Here is a 22,123-nt window from a genome sequence, read left to right on the forward strand (position 1 = left end):
AACCCCAAGTGGTCCTTACCTGTCCTGAAGACCGGCGGAGAAGGTCCTGTTCCAGGCGGGGAAGTCTTCTTCCAAGCGGCAACTTCTTCTTCTTCCAGGAACCAGCCAGCGCGGAGCGGAGGAGTTGAAGACTGTCGACTCTGGAACTGAAGACCGGCCATGCTGGAACTGAAGATTGACGACGCTGGAACTGAAGACCGCGGAACCATGGAGTGTGGAGGATCCTCTTCATACGATCTCCGCCGTACACTGAATAGGAATTCAAGGTACGCGATTAAAAATGGCGTCCCTTAAATTCCTATTGGCTGATTTGAGCCTTCAAATTCAAATCAGCCAATCAGATGAGAGCTACTGTAATTCTATTGGCTGATTTGAATAGCCAAAAGAATAATAGCTACTGGTTCCTGGAAGAACAAGAGGTCGCCGCTTGGAAGAAGACTTCACCGCCTGGAACAGGACCTTCTCCGCCAGTCTTCAGGACAGGTAAGGACCACTTGGGGGTTAGACTTAGGTTTTTTTTAAGGGGGGATCGGGTGGGTTTTAGAGTAGGGGTGTGTGGGTGGTGGGTTGTAATGGGGGGATTGTTCTTTCTTTTACAGGTAAAAGAGCTGATTACTTTGGGGCAATGCCCCGCAAAAGGCCCTTTTAAGGGCTGGTAATAGAGCTGATTACTTTTGTAATTTAGTTTAGGGTAGGGAAATTTTATTATTTTGGGGGGCTTTTTTATTTTATTAGGGGGCTTAGATTAGGTGTAATTAGCTTAAAATTGTTGTAATATTTTTTTATTTTTTGTAATTTAGTGTTTGTTTATTTTTTTTTTGTAATATAGTTTAGTTTATTTAAAGGGACAGTCAACACCAGAATTTTTGTTGTTTAAAAAGAAAGATAATCCCTTTATTACCCATACCCCAGTTTTGCATAACCAACACAGTTATAATAATACACGTTTTACCTCTGTAATTATCTTGTATCTAAGCTTCTGCTGACTGCCCCCTTATTTCAGTTCTTTTGACAGACATGCAGTTTAGCCAATCAGTGCTCAGTTCTAGGTCACTTTACGTGCATGAGCTCAATGTTATCTATATGAAACATGTGAACTAATGCCCTCTAGTGGTCAAAATGTATTCAGATTAGAGGCAGTCTTCAAGGTCTAAGAAATTAGCATATGAACCTCCTAGTTTTAGCTTTCAACTAAGAATACCAAGAGAACAAAGCAAAATTGGTGATAAAAGTAAATTGGGAAGTTGTTTAAAATTGCATGCCCTATTTAAAACATGAAAGTTTTTTTGGACTTGACTGTCCCTTTAATTGTATTTTAGATTAGATAATTGTAGTTTATTTAATTAATTTATTGATAGTGTAGTGTTAGGTTTATTTGTAACTTAGGTTAGGATTTATTTTACAGGTAATTTTGTAATTATTTTAACTAGGTAGCTATTAAATAGTTATTAACTATTTAATAGCTATTGTACCTAGTTAAAATAAATACAAAGTTACCTGTAAAATAAATATAAACCCTAAAATAGCTACAATGTAATTATTAATTATATTGTAGCTATCTTAGGGTTTATTTTATAGGTAAGTATTTAGTTTTAAATAGGAATAATTTAGTTAATAATATTAATATTATTTAGATTTATTTAAATAATAATTAAGTTAGGGGGTGTTAGGGTTAGACTTAGGTTTAGGAGGTAATATATTTAATATAGGTGGCGGCGGTGTAGGGGGATCAGATTAGGGGGTAATATATTTAATATAGGTGGCAGCGGTGTAGGGAGATCAGATTAGGGGGGTAATACATATAATGTAGGTGGCGGCGGTGCAGGGGGATCAGATTAGGGGGTAATACATATAATGTAGGTGGCGGCGGTGTAGGGGGATCAGATTAGGGGGTAATACATATAATGTAGGTGGCGGTGGGGTCCGGGAGCGGTGGTTTAGGGGTTAAACACTTTATTTAGTGCAGCGGGGTCCGGGAGCGGCGGTTTAGGGGTTAATACATTTATTATTAGGAGTGAGAGGGGGGGATTGCAGATAGAGGGATATTCGTGTCAGGATGATGTTTGGGAGGCGTGTTAGACAGTTACGGGATATTTAAAAGTTTAGTACGTTTTTTTAGGCGCAGGCAGTTTCTAAAGTGCCGTAAGTCACTGGCGACTTACGCTTATTTCTGGACATCGCTGGTTTGTCCGACTTACGGCACTTTAGAAACTGCCGGCGGGGTCTATTGGATACCCCGATGTGCGAGGTGAAACTATGGGTGGCGCGAGTTACCTCGTTTGTGCCGAAAACTACGCCGTATATCGGATCGCGCCCCAGATCTTGTTATAACTCAAAATACTCTCTATCTTATTAAAAACATTATTTTATGATCATTTCAGCATAAACTACATTATTACTTAGTTGCTGCTATTGCTGCTTTTATCTTTATGTGTAAAAGTAACTGAACATAAAAAAACATAAAACAATAATGCCAAGACTGTTTAAATTGGTCTCTAACTACCATTGTCTTTATAAATTCTCTTGTGAACAGGGCTCTGTAATCATTCTCTTCCAGCCTACTCTCCATATTTAATAGTTCATTTTGTTTAGCTCTACACACTGAGGCCTATTTATCATATGTCTGTCGGACCTGATCCGACAGTGTGGATCAGGTCCGACAGACATCGCTGAATGCGGAGAGCAATACACTCTCCAAGGCCTATTTATCATATGTCTGTCGGACAATGCGGATCAGGTCCGACAGACATCACTGAATGCGGAGAGGAATACGCTCTCCATATTCAGTATTGCACCAGCAGCTCTTGTGAGCTGCTGGTGCAACGCCGCCCCCTGCAGACTCGCGGCCAATCGGCCGCCAGCAGGGGGTGTCAATCAACCCAATTGTACTCAATCGGTTTGAATTCCGGCGATTCCTGTCCGCCACATCAGAGCAGGCAGACAGGGTTATGACGCAGTGGTCTTTAGACTGCTGCTTAATAACTGGTGTTTCTGGCGAGCCTGCAGGCTCGCCGGAAACATGGGCCCTTAAGCCCCGTACGGAGCTTGATAGATAAGCCCCAATCTGTTGGTGCATTATAAATAAATATAACAAGAAGGTCATTAAAAGGAAATGCATGTTTGTGCACATTGTCATTGGCTGACAAGAACCACTAACACAGTTTTATGGAGGTACAAGAACCCACCTTTGCAAGCTTGAAAACAAAGTACAGGTTTATTCATATCCCAAATATCATGTTTCATATTGAAGTCATAGCAACTTGATATGTTTTTCTTTCCTTCTAATCAGAGTAGTGCGTTTTAAAAACAGTGTCAGGTTTTGTGCGCCACAAAGAATTAGTTCAACAAGTGAAAATACACGGTTTGAAAAGGTTTGCGTTATATCGTATGCTGAATATTAGTTAACACAGACATGAGGGTAAATTTGAAATTCACTGCAGTATATGTCAGATTTGATTTGAAGAATTTTACTATATACATTCAGTAGCAAAAATGGTTAAAGGGACACTGTAGCCAAAAAAATTATTTTGTGATTCAGATAGAGCATACGATTTTAAGCAACTTTCTAATTTACTCCTATTATCAAATTGTCTTCATTTTCTTGGTATGTTTATTTGAAAAGCAAGAATGTAAGTTTAGATGCCGGCCCATTTTAGGTGAACAACCTGGGTTGTCCTTGCTGATTGGACAGCACCTTTAAACAAGTGCTGTCCTTGGTTCTGAACCCACAATTTGCTGGCTCCTTAGCTGAGATGCATTCTTTTCAAATAAAGATTGCAAGAGAATGAAGAAAAAATGATAATAGAAGTAAATTAGAAAGTTGCTTACAATTACATGCTCTATCTGAATCATGAAAGAAAAAATTTGGGTTCAGTGTCCCTTTAACCTTTGATATTCAGTTGGTTTGAATTTTATGGTAAAAGCGCTCAATACTGCTTGCATTTTTGTACTTCTAATCTAGATCTCACAGTTTACTCCAGAATTTGTATTGTTTAAAAATATAGATAATCCCTTTATTATCCTTTCCCCAGTTTTGTATAACCAACATATTTATATAAATATACTTTTTACCTCTGTGATTATCTTGTATCTAAGCATCGGCAGACTGCCCCCTTATCTCATTTATATTAACAGCACTTTTACCTCTGTGATTACCTTGTATCTAAGCCTCTGCAGACTGCCCCTTATCTCAGTTATATTAATATATTTTTTACCTCTGTAATTACCCTGTATCTAAGCCTCTGCAGACTGCCCCTTATCTCATTTATATTAATGCACTTTTTACCTCTGTGATTACCTTGTATCTAAGCCTCTGCAGACTGCCCCTTATCTCAGTTATATTAATATACATTTACCTCTGTGATTACCTTGTATCTAAGCCTCTGCAGACTGCCCCCAGTTATTTTGACGGACTTGATTTTAGCCAATCAGTACCCTCTCATAAGTAACTCCACGTACGGGAGTAAACACAATGTTATCTATATCGCACACATGAACTAGCTCTGTCTAGCAGTAAAAAACTGTCAAAATGCACTGATACAAGAGGTGGCCTTCAAGGGCATATAAATTAGCATATAAGCATACATAGGTTTAGCTTTCAACAGAGAATACCAAGAGAACAAAGCAAATTTGATAAAAATTGCATGCCCTATTTGAATCATGAGTTTAATTTTAACTAGGCTGTCCCTTTAACATTTTCCCAACACATGTACATTTAAAATAACATATTTGACAATATTTTACATGCATCAAGAAAAACTTATTTTAAAGGAACATTAAAGTAAAAATAAAACTTTTATGGTTCAGTTAAAGCAGTCAATTTTAAGAGACTTTTCAATTGACTTCTATTATTAAAGGGACACTGTACCCAAAAAATTTCTTTCGTGATTCAGATTGAGCATGGAATTTTAAGCAACTTTCTAATTTACTCCTATAATCAAATTTTCTTCATTCTCTTGGTATCTTTATTTGAAATGCAAGAATTTAAGTTTAGATGCCGGCCCATTTTTGGTGAACAACCTGGGTTGTCCTTGCTGAATGGTGGATAAATTCATCCACCAATAAAAAAGTGCTGTCCAGAGTACTGAAACCAAAAAAAGCTCTGATGCCTTCTTTTTCAAATAAAGCTAGCAAGAGAAAGAAGAAAAATTGATAATAGGAGTAAATTAGAAAATTGCTTAAAATTGCATGCTATATCTGAATTACAAAAGAAAAATTTGGGGTTCAGTGTCCCTTTAACTTTACATTCTCTTGGTGCTGAAGAGAAAACATAGGTGGGCTTATACCAGCTCAGGACCGTGCATGTGTATCTAGCACTCGGCAGTAGTGTTTGCAAATTTATATAACGCTAGCAGTTGCCCACGATTTCGCTCGCATGGATTTTGTGATTTTTAAAAAATAGCGAAAAACCCGACCACTCGCAACAACATGTGCCCTCAGGTGTGTGCCTTTCGAGTTGCACACTCGCTGACATGAATTTCTTGAGTTTTCGTTAATTCTCTGTTTCTCGTAATCTAAATACCAAATTTTACGTCTGTAACATCGTCGGTTTTTGAGATATAGGTATCCTCATAAATCAGCCCCCCTCTTTTGACCCCCTTAAGTGAATTTTGGGGAAATGGTAACACACATTTCTTTATTTTTCAAGTAGAATCTAAATACCAATTTTCACGTCTGTAACATCGTCGGTTTTTGATATATAGGTATCCTCATAAAAAGTTCACCCTCCTTTTTCAACCCCTTAGGGACATAATTTCCAAAAATCCTTTCATAGTGGGCGCCTACATCCATAAAAACAAAGTACCTTCCAAATTATACGTTCCTAGGTTAAACGGTTTGACCTGGGCGTTGAGTCAGGAGAGAGAGAGAGAGAGAGAGAGAGAGAGGAGATAGAGAGAGAGGAGAGAGAGAGAGAGAGAGAGAGATAGAGAGAGAGGAGATAGAGAGAGAGGAGAGAGAGAGAGAGAGAGGAGATAGAGAGAGGAGATAGAGAGAGAGAGAGAGAGAGAGGAGATAGAGAGAGAGAGTGGAGAGAGAGAGAGAGAGTGGAGAGAGAGAGGAGATAGAGAGAGAGAGGAGATAGAGAGAGAGAGGAGATAGAGAGAGTGGAGAGAGAGAGGAGATGGAGAGAGAGAGGAGAGAGAGTGGAGAGAGAGGAGATAGAGAGAGAGAGTGGAGAGAGAGAGAGAGAGTGGAGAGAGAGAGGAGATAGAGAGAGAGAGGAGATAGAGAGAGTGGAGAGAGAGTGGAGAGAGAGTGGAGAGAGAGAGGAGATGGAGAGAGAGAGGAGAGAGAGTGGAGAGAGAGTGGAGATAGAGAGAGAGAGAGAGAGAGAGAGAGAGAGAGAGAGACTCATGAGATTCTATGAGGCCAATTAGGTTTACTCATAAACCAAGGATACCAATTTGAAAGTAGAAGTAAATTGTAACATTCTTTAAAATTGCGCGTTCTATTTAGACCATAAAAGATACATTTTGACTTTACTGTCTCCGTAAGGTTTCTTTATGGGAATTAGGTATGTAATAAAGTGTGCAATGCATACATGAGCTTAAATGAGTTTGCAAGTGATAAATTAGTCTGAACTCACCTCACATCCTCCCCCGTCTCACTATCAGGTACACTGCTGGATAAAAAACCACAAAAATAGTTTACAATAAATGAGGGCACTTTGTTACTGAATAAACATATTAGCCACTAATTTGTACCTGGAACAAGGAGATTATACTTGGAGATGACACATTTAGAGCTTTTTTATGTGCAATACAATTTAAAACAACAACATCTGTTCACTCTGTTAAATACCCTTTGCTTATTCGCTAAATAGAAACAGAAAGCATTTGTCCTTTTAGATAGGTCATTAGTTTCTCTATAATGGTTTCAGCCTACACACCTCCAAAAATGTCTAGACACGATAAGCAAACAGGTACTGCTTGCGACAAACATATGCATAAAAGAACATTGTGTTCTATCAAAAGAATAATCCTTTATTTCCTATGTACAGATGTGGTATCAAATGCAATATACCATGCAAAATCATCAGTGTGTAAAGAACAAAGACGGATTTACTATGATTGCTTTATAATCAGCTGTTCTCTCATATAAAACCTAGATATGGAAAATATGTGCATGTATTTCTCATCCATTAGCTATGTGTTTTGTTTTCAGGACATAACATGATTAAAATCAATTGTGCTCACAAATCATTTAGCAACTTTAGAATTATAGAGAATACTCTGGTTATAAATCTCTCCATTGTATTCTCCAATTGTTGTACTTAAAGAGATATAAAACAGCCTGTTTCATTGTTGTATTAAAAAAACACCAAGCAGTGGGTTATACTTAATACAAATTCTAGAGTTTTAGAGCGAATGCTAGAGAAACAGGAAGTGTGTTTTGCCCATGCTCAGAAGAGGCAGAATGCCATATCAGTTCTCACATCTTCCTGATGGTAGTAGTTACATTGAGACTTTATAAGCTGTTTGTTAATTTTTTAACACAATCTGTTTCTTTGTATGTTTACTTTGATTTATGCACCTTTAATGACTTTTTTTAATCTGTTAAAAGAGTTAATAAATATTTTTTTTATAATGGAGATATTCACATTTGAAAATATTCTAATCCACAACAAAAATTCGGCCAGATTACGAGTTTTGCGTTAGAGGCTATGCGGTGCTAACGACCAGTTTTGTGTCACCGCTCACTTACCTGCAGCGCTGGTATTACAGGTTTTTACAAATCCGGCGTTAAAAGGCAAGAAGTGAGCGTAGAGCAAAGTTGTGACCCTTGCCGCACTTCAATACCAGTGCTGCTTAAGTCAGTGGTGAGCTGGTCGTACGTGCTCGTGCACGATTTCCCCATAGGAATCAACGGGGAGAGCCGGCTGAGAAAAAGTCTAACACCTGCCAAAAAGCAGCGTAAAACTCAGTAACGCAGCCCCATTGATTCCTATGGGGAAACACATTTTATGTTTACACCTAACACCCTAACATGAACCCTGAGTCTAAACACCCCTAATCTTACACTTATTAACCCCTAATCTGCCGCCCCCGACATCGCCGACACCTGCATTATACTTATTAACCCCTAATCTGCCACTCCGGACACCGCCGCCACCTATATTATACTTATGAACTCCTAATCTGCTGCCCCCAACATCGCCGACACCTACATTATATTTATTAACCCCTAATCTCCCTCCCCCAATGTCGCTGCAACCTAACTACATTTATTAACCCCTAATCTGCCGCCCCCAACGTCGCCGCCACTATAATACACATATTAATCCCTAAACCGCCGCACTCCCGCCTCGCAAACATTAGTTAAATATTATTAACCTCTAATCTGCCGTCCCTAACATCGCCGCCACCTACCTACATTTATTAACCCCTAATCTGCCGCCCCCAAAGTCGCCGCCACTATACTAAATGTATTAACCCCTAAACCTAAGTCTAAGCCTTACCCTAACACCCCCTAACTTAAATATAATTACAATAATTCTAAATAAAAACTAATATAATTACCTAAATAATTCCTATTTAAAACTAAATACTTACCTATAAAATAAACCCTAATCTAGCTACACTATTACTAATAGTTACATTGTATCTATCTTAGGGTTTATTTTTATTTTACAGGCAAGTTTGTATTTATTTTAACTAGGTAGAATAACTATTTAATAACTACCTAGCTAAAATAAATACAAATTTACCTGTAAAATAAAACCTAACCTAAGTTACAATAACACCTAACACTACACTATAATTAAATAAATTAACTAAATTAACAACAATTAAATAAATTAAATTAGCTAAAGTACAAAAAAACAAACAAACACTAAATTACAGAAAATAATAAACAAATTACAAGATATTTAAACTAATTACACCTAATCTAATAGCCCTATAAAAAAAATAAAAGCCCCCCCCCCAAAAAAAAAACCCTAGCCTAAACTAAACTATCAATAGCCCTTAAAAGGGCCTTTTGCAGGGAATTGCCCTAACGTAATCAGCTCTTTTACCTGTAAAAAAAATACAAAAAACCCACCACCCACACAACCAACCCCCCAAATAAAATACTAAATAAAAAAAACCTAAGCTCCCCATTGCTCTGAAAAGGGCATTTGGATGGGCATTGCCCTTAAAAGGGCAGTTAGCTCTTTTGCGGCCCAAACCCTAATCTAAAAAATAAAACCCACCCAATACACCCTTGAAAAAACCTAACACTATCCCCCTGAATATTGACTTACTGTTCTGAAGACCGGACATCCATCCTCAAGGAAGCGGCAGAAGTCTTCATCCACCCGGGCGAAGTCCTCAACAAAGCCGGGAGAAGTCTTCATCCAAGCCGGGCGAAGTGGTCCTCCAGACAGGCAGAAGTTTTCATCCAGACGGCATCTTCTATCTTCATCCATCCGACGCGGAGCGGGTCCATCTTCAAGACATCCGACACGGAGCATCCTCTTCAAACGAAGTCTTCTTACTGAATGACGGTTCCTTTAAGTGACGTCATCCAAGATGGCGTCCCTTAGATTCCGATTGGCTGATAGAATTCTATCAGCCAATCGGAATTAAGGTAAAAAAATCCTATTGGCTGATGCAATCAGCCAATAGGATTGAAGTTCAATCCTATTGGCTGATCCAATCAGCCAATAGGATTGAGCTCGCATTCAATTAGCTGATTGGAACAGCCAATAGAATGCAAGCTCAATCCTATTGACTGATTGGATAAGCCAATAGGTTTAAACTAGGATTTTTTCTACCTTAATTCCGATTGGCTGATAGAATTCTATCAGCCAATCGGAATCTAAGGGACGCCATCTTGGATGACGTCACTTAAAGGAGCCGTCATTCAGTAAGAAGACTTCATTTGAAGAGGATGCTCCACGTCGGATGTCTTGAAGATGGACCCGCTCCGCATCGGATGGATGAAGATAGAAGATGCCGTCTGGATGAAGACTTCTGCCTGTCTGGAGGACCACTTCGCTCGGCTTGGATGAACACTTCTCCTGGCTTCGTTGAGGACTTCAGCCCGGTTGGATGAAGACTTCTGCCACTTACTTGAGGATGGATGTCCAGTCTTCAGAACAGTAAGTCGATCTTCAGGGGGTTAGTGTTAGGGTTTTTTAAGGGTGTATTGGGTGGTTTTTATTTTTTAGATTAGGGTTTGGGCCGCAAAAGAGCTAACTGCCCTTTTAAGGGCAATGCCCATCCAAATGCCCTTTTCAGGGCAATGGGGAGCTTAGGTTTTTTTATTTAGTATTTTATTTGGGGGGTTGGTGGTGTGGGTGGTGGGTTTTACTGTTGGGGGGGTTGTTTGTATTTTTTTTTTACAGGTAAAAGAGCTGATTTCTTTGGGGCAATGCCCCGTAAAAGGCCCTTTTAAGGGCTATTGATAGTTTAGTTTAGGCTAGGGTTTTTTTTTTATTTTGGGGGGGCTTTTTTATTTTGATTGGGCTATTAGATTAGGTGTAATTAGTTTAAATATCTTGTAATTTGTTTATTATTTTCTGTAATTTAGTGTTTGTTTGTTTTTCGTACTTTAGCTAATTTATTTAATTGTTTTTAATTTAGTTAATTTATTTAATTGTAGAGTTAGGTTAGGTGTTATTGTATCTTAGGTTAGGTTTTATTTTACAGGTAAGTTTGTATTTATTTTAGCTAGGTAGTTATTAACTAGTTAATAACTATTTAGTAACTATTCTACCTAGTTAAAATAAATACAAACTTGCCTGTAAAATAAAAATAAACCCTAAGCTAGATACAATGTAACTATTAGTTATATTGTAGCTAGCTTAGGGTTTATTTTATAGGTAAGTATTTAGTTTTAAATAGGAATTATTTAGGTAATAATATTAATTTTTATTTAGATTTATTGTAATTATATTTAAGTTAGGGGGTGTTAGGGTTAGACTTAGGTTTAGGGGTTAATACATTTAGTATAGTGGCGGCGACGTTGGGGGCGGCAGATTAGGGGTTAATAAATGTAGGTAGGTGGCGGCGATGTTAGGGATGGCAGATTAGGGGTTAATAATATTTAACTAGTGTTTGCGAGGCAGGAGTGCGGCAGTTTAGGGGTTAATATGTGTATTATAGTTGCGGCGATGTCCGGAGTGGCAGATTATGGGTTAATTTTTTTATTTTAGCGTTTGCGATGCGGGAGGGCCTTGGTTTAGGGGTTAATAGGTAGTTTATGTGTGTTAGTGTACTTTTTAGCACTTTAGTTATGAGTTTTATGCTACGGCGTTGTACCATAAAACTCTTAACTACTGACTTTTAAATGCATTAGGGATCTTGGAGGTAGAGGGTGTACTGCTCACTTTATGGCCTCCCAGGACAGACTTGTAATATCAGCGCTATGGAAGTCCCATAGAAAAAAGACTTTACGAAGTTTCATAACATAAGTCGTTTTGCGGTAAGGCCAAAGAAGTGTGCGGTGCCCCTAAACATGCAAGACTCGTAATAGCAGCGGTAGGGAAAAAGCAGCATTAGGACCTGTTAAAACTGCTTTTTCAGCCTAACGCACAACTCGTAATCTAGCCGATAGTTTTTCTAAAGTTCTCTGAAGAGTTTGAGCTGTGAAAAGTATTTGTTGTTTAATACAACCGCCGCCCACCCGCATCGCCGACACTACAATAAACCTATTAACCCCAAATCCGCCACCCACCCGCATCGCTAATACCTAAATAAAACTATTAACCCCTAATTGGCCGTTCCCTGCATCGCAAATACTCAACTAAACCTATTAACCCCTAAACCGCCAAACACCCACATCAAGACTACCTAAATAAACCTATTAACCCCTAAACCGCCAGCCCCCCACATTGTGACAAACTAAATTAAACTATTAACCCCTAAATCTAACACCCGCTAACTTTAAATTAAAGTTACAATATAACTACCTTAAAATAAAATAAAAAAATTTACCTGTGAAAAAAAAAAAAAAACTAAGCTTAAACTTTAAATAAACCTAACATAACTATTTAAAAAAAAAAAAAAAAAAAATATATATATATATATATATATACCAAAAATAAAAAAACCTAAATTACAAAATTAAAAAATCCTAACACTACTGAGAAAAACCCAAACATTACAAAAAGAAACAAAGTCTAAAATTACAAAAAAATAAATAAAATCTAAGGTTACAAAAAATAATAAACAAAATTATCCAAAATAAAAAAAAATAAACCTAATCTAATAACCCTATAAAAACAAAAAAGCCATCCCAAAATAAAAAGAAACCCTAATCTAACACTAACCTACAAATAGCCCTTAAAAGGGCCTTTTGTAGGGTATTGTCCTATAGAAATCAGCTAGTTTTGGTTAACAAATACAAATTACTCCCTAACAATACAACCCCCTCACCCATCCAACCCCCCAAATAAAGAAGACTAAAAAAATCCTAAGCTACCCATTGCCCCTAAAGGGGCATTTGTACGGGCATTGCCCTTAAAAAGTCGATCAGCTCTTTTGCTGCCTATTCAACAATAAAAAAACACCCCAAAAAATAAAAATAAAACCTAACACTAACCCCAAAAAATGTACTCACCCTTTCTGAAGTCCGGACATCCATCTTCTTCCAGGTGGAGCAAAGTCTTCCTCTAGGCGGATCCATCTTCATTCATCGCAGGACCATCTTTTATCTTCTTCCCGGAGGTGCGGATTGATCTTCTGAGGCGCGGAGCAGTCTTCCGGCGCGGAGCAGTCTTTAGCGGCGTGGAAGTCCTTTCCATGCGATCGTCCGCCGCACACTGAAGATGGAATGCAAGGTACCCCTTTTATATTGGCTGAAAATTTAAAATCAGCCAATAGGCTGAGAGCTACTGAAATCCTATTGCCCGAATTGAACAGCCAATAGGATTTCAGTAGCTCTTATCCTATTGGCTGATTTGAAGTTTTCAGCCAATAGGAATGCAAGGTAACCCAATATAAAAGGGGTACCTTGCATTCAATCTTCAGTGTGCGGCGGACGATCGCATGAAGAGGACGTCCATGTCCCGAAAACTGCAGCCGCCGGAAGACCGCTCCGCGCCACAGAAGATTGCTCCGCACCTCGGGAAGAAGATAGAAGATGGCCCCGGGATAGATGAAGATGGATCCGCCTCGATGAAGACTTTGCTCCGCCTGGAAGAAGATGAATGTCCGGACTTCAGGAACAATTAGTAAATTTTTTGGGGTTAGTGTTCGTTTTTTTTTGGGGGGGGGGGGTGTTGTTTTTTTTTTTTTAGATGAGGGCTTTTTTTTATTTTTTATAGGGCAGCAAAAGAGCTGATCGCCCTTTTAAGGCCAATGCCCATACAAATTACCCTTTAGGGGCAATAGGTATTTTAGGATTTTTTTTAGTTAGGTCTTTTTTATTTTGGGGGGTTGGGTGGGTGGGATTTTTTTGTTAGCGGGTAATTTGTATTTTTTAATCAAAATGAGCTGATTTCTTTAGGGCAATGCCCTACAAAAGGCCCTTTAAAGGGCTATTGGTAGTTTAGTGTTAGATTAGTTTTTTTTATTTTGGGGTAGCTTTTTTGTTTTTTTTAGGGGTATTAGATAAGGTTTAATTTTTTTATTTTGGATAATTTTGTTTATAATTTTTTGTAAACTTAGATTTTGTTTATTTTTCGTAATTTTGTTAGTTTTTTTTAGTTTTTTTAGTAGTGTTAGGATTTTTTAATTTTGTAAATTAGGTTTTTTATTTTTTGTATATTTTATTTAAATAGTAATGTTAGGTTTATTTATAGTTTAAGTCTATGCGATGTGTAGATGTTAGACAGCGCTCTCAAGTATTAGGTGTAATCACCTTAGCCAGAGGGTTATAGAAAAACATTAAAAACAAAAAGAAAATATCATAGTTTAATATGATCCCCACTTTGTATCAAAATTGTCAGAATGATTATGCTCACCTGGTATACCCTCATAAGTATGAGGTATATAATAAGCTCTGATGGGATATATATCCCTTCTGTGTTAAAGAAGGATACTGTTGGTGTGTTTTAAATACAGAACCAGTCTGATAGAACACTAGGAGCGAAATTAAAAAAAAAAATTTATTGTTAAAAACGGTAATGTTCAGGAAGTATTCACTCAGATAAAGCAAAACAAAGCAATGTGTCTTGTATTAGCCAGTCAAGACTCCACAAAGCTTTTTAGTTTACATAAAAGTTAGTTAGTTCGAAGTTTCCAAACCAAACACTGTTTTGAAGTATACTATACAGATATGTATACTTAGTTCTGTGAGGTCCGGTGCAGGTACACTCTTGTGGAAGGAGATTAAGGCGATTCCGTTCAGGAAACAAAAAAAGCTCCGGTATAGGTCTCTGTGCTCCTGGACAACAAAACCGGATGTGACGTCACTATACTGCGTTGCTTCGCCCTTACATGTTTCGTGAAACTCTCTTTACTTTGTCAGATGGCAATCTGGTGCCATCCTCCACCACGAGTCCTTTCTATGCCTTAGAAAGGGGTGGGACTGGCTAAATAGGCGCTATAGTGGATGCTAATGTGTGTATTTTATGTATTTTATGTATTTTCCGTCCCAAATAAGAACTGATTAAAGAGTTATATACTATTGTGTATATTTCATCTACAGTGCATGCAACAATAAAAACCAGAGACCTATAAGAATAATAATATCATAAACGAGTATGCATTAAAAAGTAATAAAATAATAAATGGTAAAAACAATTTAAATACATTATATATATTGAATAGATTGTATATACAGGCAGTCACCGGGTTACAGACATCCGACTTAAGTACATCTCATATTTACAAACGGAGAAAATAGAGCTTTATCGCCAATCCCTCTTTCCAGGATAACCCAAAATACTCAAAATCCAATTGTCACAAGGATAGAAAGAGATGTGAAATTTTCTGAACAGGGGCACAGATAGCAAAACAAACTTTTGCCTATGCTATCCAAAACGAAACAAATGTTTGGCTAGAGTTTCACCTAAAAAAAGTGCCTGTTCCAACTTACGTACAAATTCAACTTAAGAACAAACCTAATGAACCTGTCTTGTTCGTAACCTGGGGACTGCCTGTACATGATTATAGATACACAGTTAAAGATCATTTTCAGCTCTAGGAAGTAGGAAATAGAAACATGGTAAGTTTTAATTGTCTACAAACCACTATTCTGTATATTAAAATGGTTATTGGAGACTTGCACGTTAACCAGTAAAAAATAGTAAATTTTTTATATATTTTAAGTATCATAAATACCATAAATGAGACCCCAGAACATATGTATTATATATTAATATATATCGTAAAGATCAAGCCTATTATTGAACGCAATTAAAATTCTGGGAAGTGTTCAAGGTTATAAAAGATGATTAAAAATACTTAAAGGAAAACTGCTAGATCAATAAACCTCTTGGTTTTAAGGCATTTAACTTATGGATCCAGAATGTTTCTCTCAGTCTAAACTCATTTAACCTATCCGGTCCTTTAGAACAGTGTTTCCCAACTGCGGGCCTCAAGTACCCCCAACAGGCCTGGTTTTCATTATAGTTGAACCAGTGCACAGGTGAAGTAATCAGCTGATCAGTATCCATGGTAACTAACCTGCTCTCACCCATAAGCTGATTATTTCACCTGTGCTCTATTTCAGCTATAATGAAAACAAGGACTGTTGGGGCTACTTGAGGACCACGGTTGGGAAACACTGGTTTAGATGCTGGTATTTGCTCTACTGCTTTTATTTTGAATTCATTTGGATTCTTGTTGTGGACTTCCAAAAAATGTGTTGAGACCCCATATTTCAAATCACCCTCTTTAATACTCTTAATATTGCATTGCTTTGTTTTGCTTTATCTGAGTGAATACTTCTTGAACATTACCGTTTTTAACAATAAAATGGGTTTTTAAATTTCGCTCCTAGGGGGCGATTTATCAAGCTCCGTATGGAGCTTGATGCCCCTGTTTCCGTGTGAGCCTTCAGCCTCGCCAAAAATAGAAGTTATGAAGCAGGGGGTGTTAGGTTTAGGGGTTAATAGTTAAATGTAGGTAGTCACGATGCGGAGTTCAGCGGTGTTAGGGGTTAATAGGTGTATTTAGTGTTGGCGATGTGGGGGGTCGGCGGTTTAGGGGATAATAGGTTTATTTTAGTAGTAGCAATTTGGGGGGGTGTCTGTGGTTTAGGGGTTTATAGGTTTATTTTAATAGTAGCGATGTGGGGGTCGGCAGTTTTGGGTTTAACAGGTAGTTTATGGGTGTTAGCGTACTTTGTAACATTTTTGTTATGAGTTTTGTGAAACATTTTTGTTTTGCGTTTGATAGCGGAATGGATCGTTGTGGTATAGGCTAAAACTCTAGCGGTAAAGCCGTACTGCTGAGACTTGTAATACGGGTAATACGGGTATAGCCGTACCGCACAACTTGTAAGCCAGCTAATAGCCAGGAAATCTCCATAGACAAATATTGGCAGTACAATAGGTCGTTTTGTAGAGCTCAGCAACTTTAAATGTGACAATTTTATATGATGCCTCCTTTACCACAAGTCAGTTTGTGAAATTCCCTACTAGATCCGCCCCTGTCAACTGTAAATACTATTTTTTTTAATGTGTAAGCGTCTAGAAGCCTAGTCACAAAGTGGTACACTACGCAAACTCACAGAGCGGGGTCACTGAAGCTCATAGCGAGTAAAAATCACCTATCATCTGTTGCATCACTCAGCACATGAACTGTGCATCAGGAACTTCATGAAATGGGTTTCCATGGCCAAGCAGCTGTACACAAGCCTCACATTAACATGTGTAATACCAAACTTCAGCTGGAGTGGTGTAAAGCACCCTGCTTCTGATTTCTTGAGCAGTGGAAATGTGCTTTCTAGCATAATGTATTATTCTTTATTATCTGACATTCTGATGGAAGAATCTGGGTGTGGCAGGTGTCAAGAGAACACTACCTACCGGAATGCATATTACCTACTGTAAAGTTTGGTGGAGGAGGGATAATGGTCTGGAGTTGTTTTTAGGGTATGGGATATGCTCCTTAGTTCCAGTGTAGGGTCAGCTGAATTCTACAGGATACAAAGACATTTTAGACCATTGGGTGCATCCAACTTTTTGGCAACAGTTTAGGAAAGGTCCTTTCCTGCCCCAGTGCACAGTGAGGTCCATGAAGACATAATTTGACAAACCAGACCATCTAGTCCAACATCAGTGCCTGACCTCCCAAATGCTCTTTTGGCTGAATAGGTACAAATTCCCGAGACACACTCTCTTGTAGAAAGCCTTACCAGAAGAGTGGCAAAGGGAGGGGCAACTCCAAATTAATGCCCATGGTTTTGCAATGGGATGTCCAACAAACTCATAGAGATGTTATGGTCAGAAGTCCACATAGTGTATGGGTTGGTGTGGTCTTTCGTTGCCCCAAGATCGGCATTTTGTTTGCAATTTACAGGGAAACAGTACTGCAACTACTATAAAGTGGTTACATCTCTAACCATAAGGGGGTCAATTAAGACATTATAGAGATTAACTAATTTCTGCAGAAATACACAGAGACTTGTAAATCTCTTCCCAGATTTAATTTAAAGAAACTAAAATTCATTCCCGTACATCAGGGTTTTCACTGGACTTGTTACTCATGAACAACTGGTAATGTGCTCAATAATTTATTAGAAATGAATGCAGTTGGTGAACGGGAACTTAATGTTCCCACAAGCTGGTTCCCAAAGCTAAAATATTCACCTGTTCCAGTACACATCCCCAGAAATCTTCTGCATCTCACCAAGTGTGGCCAATAATAGCGAGGACTTCCCACAGCCAACTTGGCCGACAATCATTGTAAGCTGACCTGTGAATAGAAAAGTTTATTTACTAAATACATACAACATGCTTTTCTGATAATTTCCATTCAGAATGATTAATATAATTTTGTTTATTGTGAATAAAACATATATGGTGTTTGAAAATAGTTACTATTTATAGAATTTGAACAAATATCTATCAATGAAATATCAAAAAGAAAGAAAAACGTAATGTAAAGTGAAGGTGGGACAGAGCATACAAACCAGTCTCAAAATAAATGATGATTAAAAAATAAAAAGTAAACTTCACTTTAGGTTTAGCGACACACAATAGCTAATTGTATTAACTGCAATTGTCATTTTATATGTAAAATGCAAAATAATGTGTTCTCATAACCTTAGATAAGTATTTTTGTAAGATTGATTAAAAAATTAACTTAGGCTTCCTCAACCCTAACTTCATGTAATGGGATATGACCTCTATTTAATTTGTTGCATTTTTATATTAGTGAAATATAATTATTATTCCTTAAATTATAAATGACTATGTCATGGGTATCCACGGGGGGGTGCAGAATTTTACCCCTTACAGCGAAGCATAATAAGCAGCCACTAATAAGGGTACCCAGCCTAATTCAGTGATTGATTTTTTTTTTGTGTGTGTGCTGCTGATCCTGCTCTATTCACAACTTAAAGGGATAGGAAACTCAAACATTTTTTAACCTCACTTAAATCTATTTATTGAGTTATAAATATTTGCAAAACCAACATGGCGACCCACATGTGCAGTACAGCTGCCTCCCGAGTGACACATGCGCATATGCAGACCCCTCTCCCCTATACTAACGAGCAAAATTATTATGCAGATTACAACCCCTATGAGCAATATTTTTACTGACGTGTGGGTAAACTAAATATGTCAGCTATGCATTATTGAACATGCAATGCCCTTAATAGACATGCGCGCATGCGTTGTAGGACAATTAAAAAAATGAATGGTCGGGCTACATCCCTATTGGATGGTGCACGGTAGCCAAGGTATTTAGAAACTTTGTGGAACAAATTTGGACACTGTATATATGAACTTTTATGAGTATATAGCAGAGTCTGTGTGTCTGTGCATAAGAATATTCATCTGTGCAAAGGGGGTTTGCATTTGCTAACATTTAAAGCTGCCAGTTTGTGTCATATATATTTTATATAAAAAGGAACAGTGAAGTAATTTTTTATTAAATAATTTTATTAATTAGTAATTATTCAATGAATTGCAAAAGATCTGCATGCACAATAAATGTTCCCTTTGCTGTGGCCAATTAGGAAAATAAATAAACAAGCTCCTGCACATATCAATCAATCACTGTGCATTATGTAGGAGTCTCAGGGTTCTATAGAATAATTTCCAACCTATGCAAGGGTAAAGGTAACACTAACATAACATTATATTAACATAATATTAAATTACAGGAACAGCAGGAACAATAAAAAAGGTACATTGCAATGTGATTTATGCATAATTAACATTTTGGGCGAGATTTCAACTAGAGCAGAATTTAGCACTCCCGCTGAAGCGTAAACACCGCTAGAAGTAATCTGAAAACCTATCGTGCGCTAACTAAAGGACTTCGGATATTGAGACCGCATTAACTTTTTCTCCCCATAGACTTCAATAAGGAGCGTAAAATAAAAAACCTAATACAACGCTTGCGTGCTAAACCGACAGGAGTTATTAATATTGCACATTCCAATGTTCGTCACATACAGGAAAATATTTTTATTTTTAAATAAATATTTCTATATATCTATACATACCTATACATCCATTCCTATAGATATATAGGTATATGTATATATATATATATATATATATATATATATTTGACATTAACATTATCAGATAAATATAGAAATATACGGCCAGATTATGAGTTTTGTGGTAAGAGGGGTGCATCGCTCACTTACCTCCAGCGCTGGTATTACAGGCTTTTACAAACCCTGCGTTAAAAGGCAAGAAGTGAGCGTAGAACAAAATTGAGCTCCATACCGCACTCCAAAACCACCGCTGCTTAAGTCACCGGTTAGCTGGTTGTACGTGCTCGTGCACGATTTCCCCATAGACATCAATGGGGAGAGCCGGCTGAGAAAAAGCCTAACACCTGCAATAAAGCAGCGTAAAGCTCAGTAACGCAGCCCCATTGATTCCTATGGGGAAACAAAATTTATGTTTACACCTAACACCCTAACATAAACCCTGAGTCTAAACACCCCTAATCTTACACTTATTAACTCCTAATCTGCCGCCCCCGCCGACACCTACATTATACTTATTAACCCCTAATCTGCCGCTCCGAACATCGCAGTCACTAGAATAAAAATATTAACCCCTAAACCGTCGCACTCCCGCATCACAAACACTAGTTAAATATTATTAACCCCTGGTTGGCGGCGTTGTAAGATGGCCACTGAATGACAGAGCTCCAAGTAAACCCCCTGCTTTTTAGAGCATATCTGTGGCTACACATTTTGCCATCCAATCTCCCTTGGCAGTTTAGGTGCCCGGAAACTTTTGTGGATCAGATATTTCAGCTTCTGGCCCCCGTGAAGTCAATTAACAAGTTGGAAATAAGAACAACGGTCGATACTGGGTAAGATACAAGGCCTACCACAGGATACAAGCATTACAGTATATTAAGCATGTCCACCACAGAGATCGGTGCAACTGCACAAGATATTGTTGCTGCCTTGGCAGCTCACCTTCTACCAGCATTTAATGCCCTGGAAACAACCACGCAGAATTTACTGACTTATATGCGTACTTCCAAATCCACATGCGGATCAACTCTGCACTCAACTCCTAACATGGTGGAACTTCTGATGGATGATACAGCTTTCACTAACCAAGCTTTTTTTGAAGAAGCGGAGGGGAGTCTTTTGGAACCCCTGGAAGCATCCTTTGTGGACAGCTGTGGAATCGGTGGAGGTAAGAGGCTTGATCTTTTGAACGCTGCAGCTAGGAAGCCTCAATCTCTATTGAAATGGAAAGCACCGGGTAAGCTCACTGAGATCTCTCGGATCTGTTAAATAGCCCTATGGTTAATATGATCAAGTACAAGGATCCCTGCTTTGTCTTCCTTATCATGACACAGGCTAATGGCTTACTTGAGGAGAAGAGACTAGGCTGGAAAACAGAGACTGTTTCACTACAATTACATGAAGACCGTCTATCTACTGGTTTCGGCTAAATTATGATTCCTCTTGCCTTAGGATGAAACCCACTCTCTGGCCTCAAACTACATCTGCTTAGTCTCCTGTGGACTTTAATATTGGATGCTGATACCGTGGGTACACCTGACTAGTATTCTTTATGACACTGAGCATGCTTATTCTTTATTGTTATATAATTATCAAAAACGTGTGACAGACTAGCCAAGGCTTCAGTGTTTTGTTTTTTTTAGGAATTGGGGCGTGACAGTCAACGGCCCGACAAGACAATTGAGTCACTTCTTGTATTTTACTTACCTCTGCACTATTTAATGTTACTGATATGTCTATACCTAGTTGGGTGTGCACATCACATATTTCTATTTTAAGGAAAAAAAAAAATGTCAAACTCTCCTGAGCTCTGCCTGCTCATAATCCGCATAGGGGTTGGCTAAATTGTATGTGCAGTTTTTTTCATGTTGAGCTCATGCTGTCCCCTGTTGCGACCAGCTGCCTTTCTACACTGGCTTACACTGCCTCTGACATTATATTGGCTTGAAGTCAGTATACATTGCCAGATTTTGTATAGTGTGGTGGTATTTGGGACTCAGGAAAATAATTACTATTTGCTTTACATCTGTTTATCCTTATTTTTACTTAGTTTTGGTTCACACCATTAGATTTACTTAAAAATGGGAGACATGTATAGGTCATATTTAAACATCCCATACCTCATTATTTTGGTGGGTCTACACTGTTATTGTAACAGTAATCCACGTGGGATTAAACTTCACGTGGTACTCATGTCAAACTTTTGTTTGTAGTTAGGTTGGATAGTTCATAATCCCCCTTTGTATTTGTATGTGTCAGTAATGTTGGGTTTATTTTTATTTCTAGTTTTGGGCTTCTATCAACTATTGCACAATTTGTTTTTCACAGAAACATCCCTCTACAGTTAGTGTACTTTTTTTCTCTCAAAACATAACCTAGGGGAGACAGGTTCTGTTGAGGTACATGCAATATAACTTTCTAAAAATCCATTGTCGCTTTGTCTGAAGTAACCTGCACTAACATTTAATAACTGTCTTATAATGCCTGTAGATTGATGCTGACATACTACCTCCAGGCTCTAGACTAGGAGTCAACTATATAAATATTTGCCAGTTTTTCAAAGAACCAG

The 22,123-nt window shown here is 38.0% G+C and overlaps 1 protein-coding gene across 5 annotated transcripts in view; it reads right to left on the minus strand.

Annotated features, from left to right (window-relative positions):
• ABCC8 (ATP binding cassette subfamily C member 8) overlaps positions 1 to 22,123 on the minus strand; it is a 594,664-nt gene that overhangs the window by 231,161 nt on the left and 341,380 nt on the right. For 2 of the 5 annotated variants that reach the window (XM_053720647.1, XM_053720646.1), the window contains exons 16-17: positions 17,687 to 17,792; positions 6,587 to 6,619 (exon numbers count right to left, since the gene is read on the minus strand). In XM_053720647.1, coding sequence (XP_053576622.1) covers positions 6,587 to 6,619; positions 17,687 to 17,792 — 139 coding nt within the window. Of the gene's footprint in view, positions 1 to 6,586; positions 6,623 to 17,686; positions 17,793 to 22,123 lie in introns of all 5 variants that reach the window. The other 3 variants (XM_053720645.1, XM_053720644.1, XM_053720648.1) reach the window with 2 other exon arrangements.

The sequence above is a fragment of the Bombina bombina genome, chromosome 7, assembly GCF_027579735.1.
Source record: "Bombina bombina isolate aBomBom1 chromosome 7, aBomBom1.pri, whole genome shotgun sequence".
Taxonomy (NCBI): domain Eukaryota; kingdom Metazoa; phylum Chordata; class Amphibia; order Anura; family Bombinatoridae; genus Bombina; species Bombina bombina.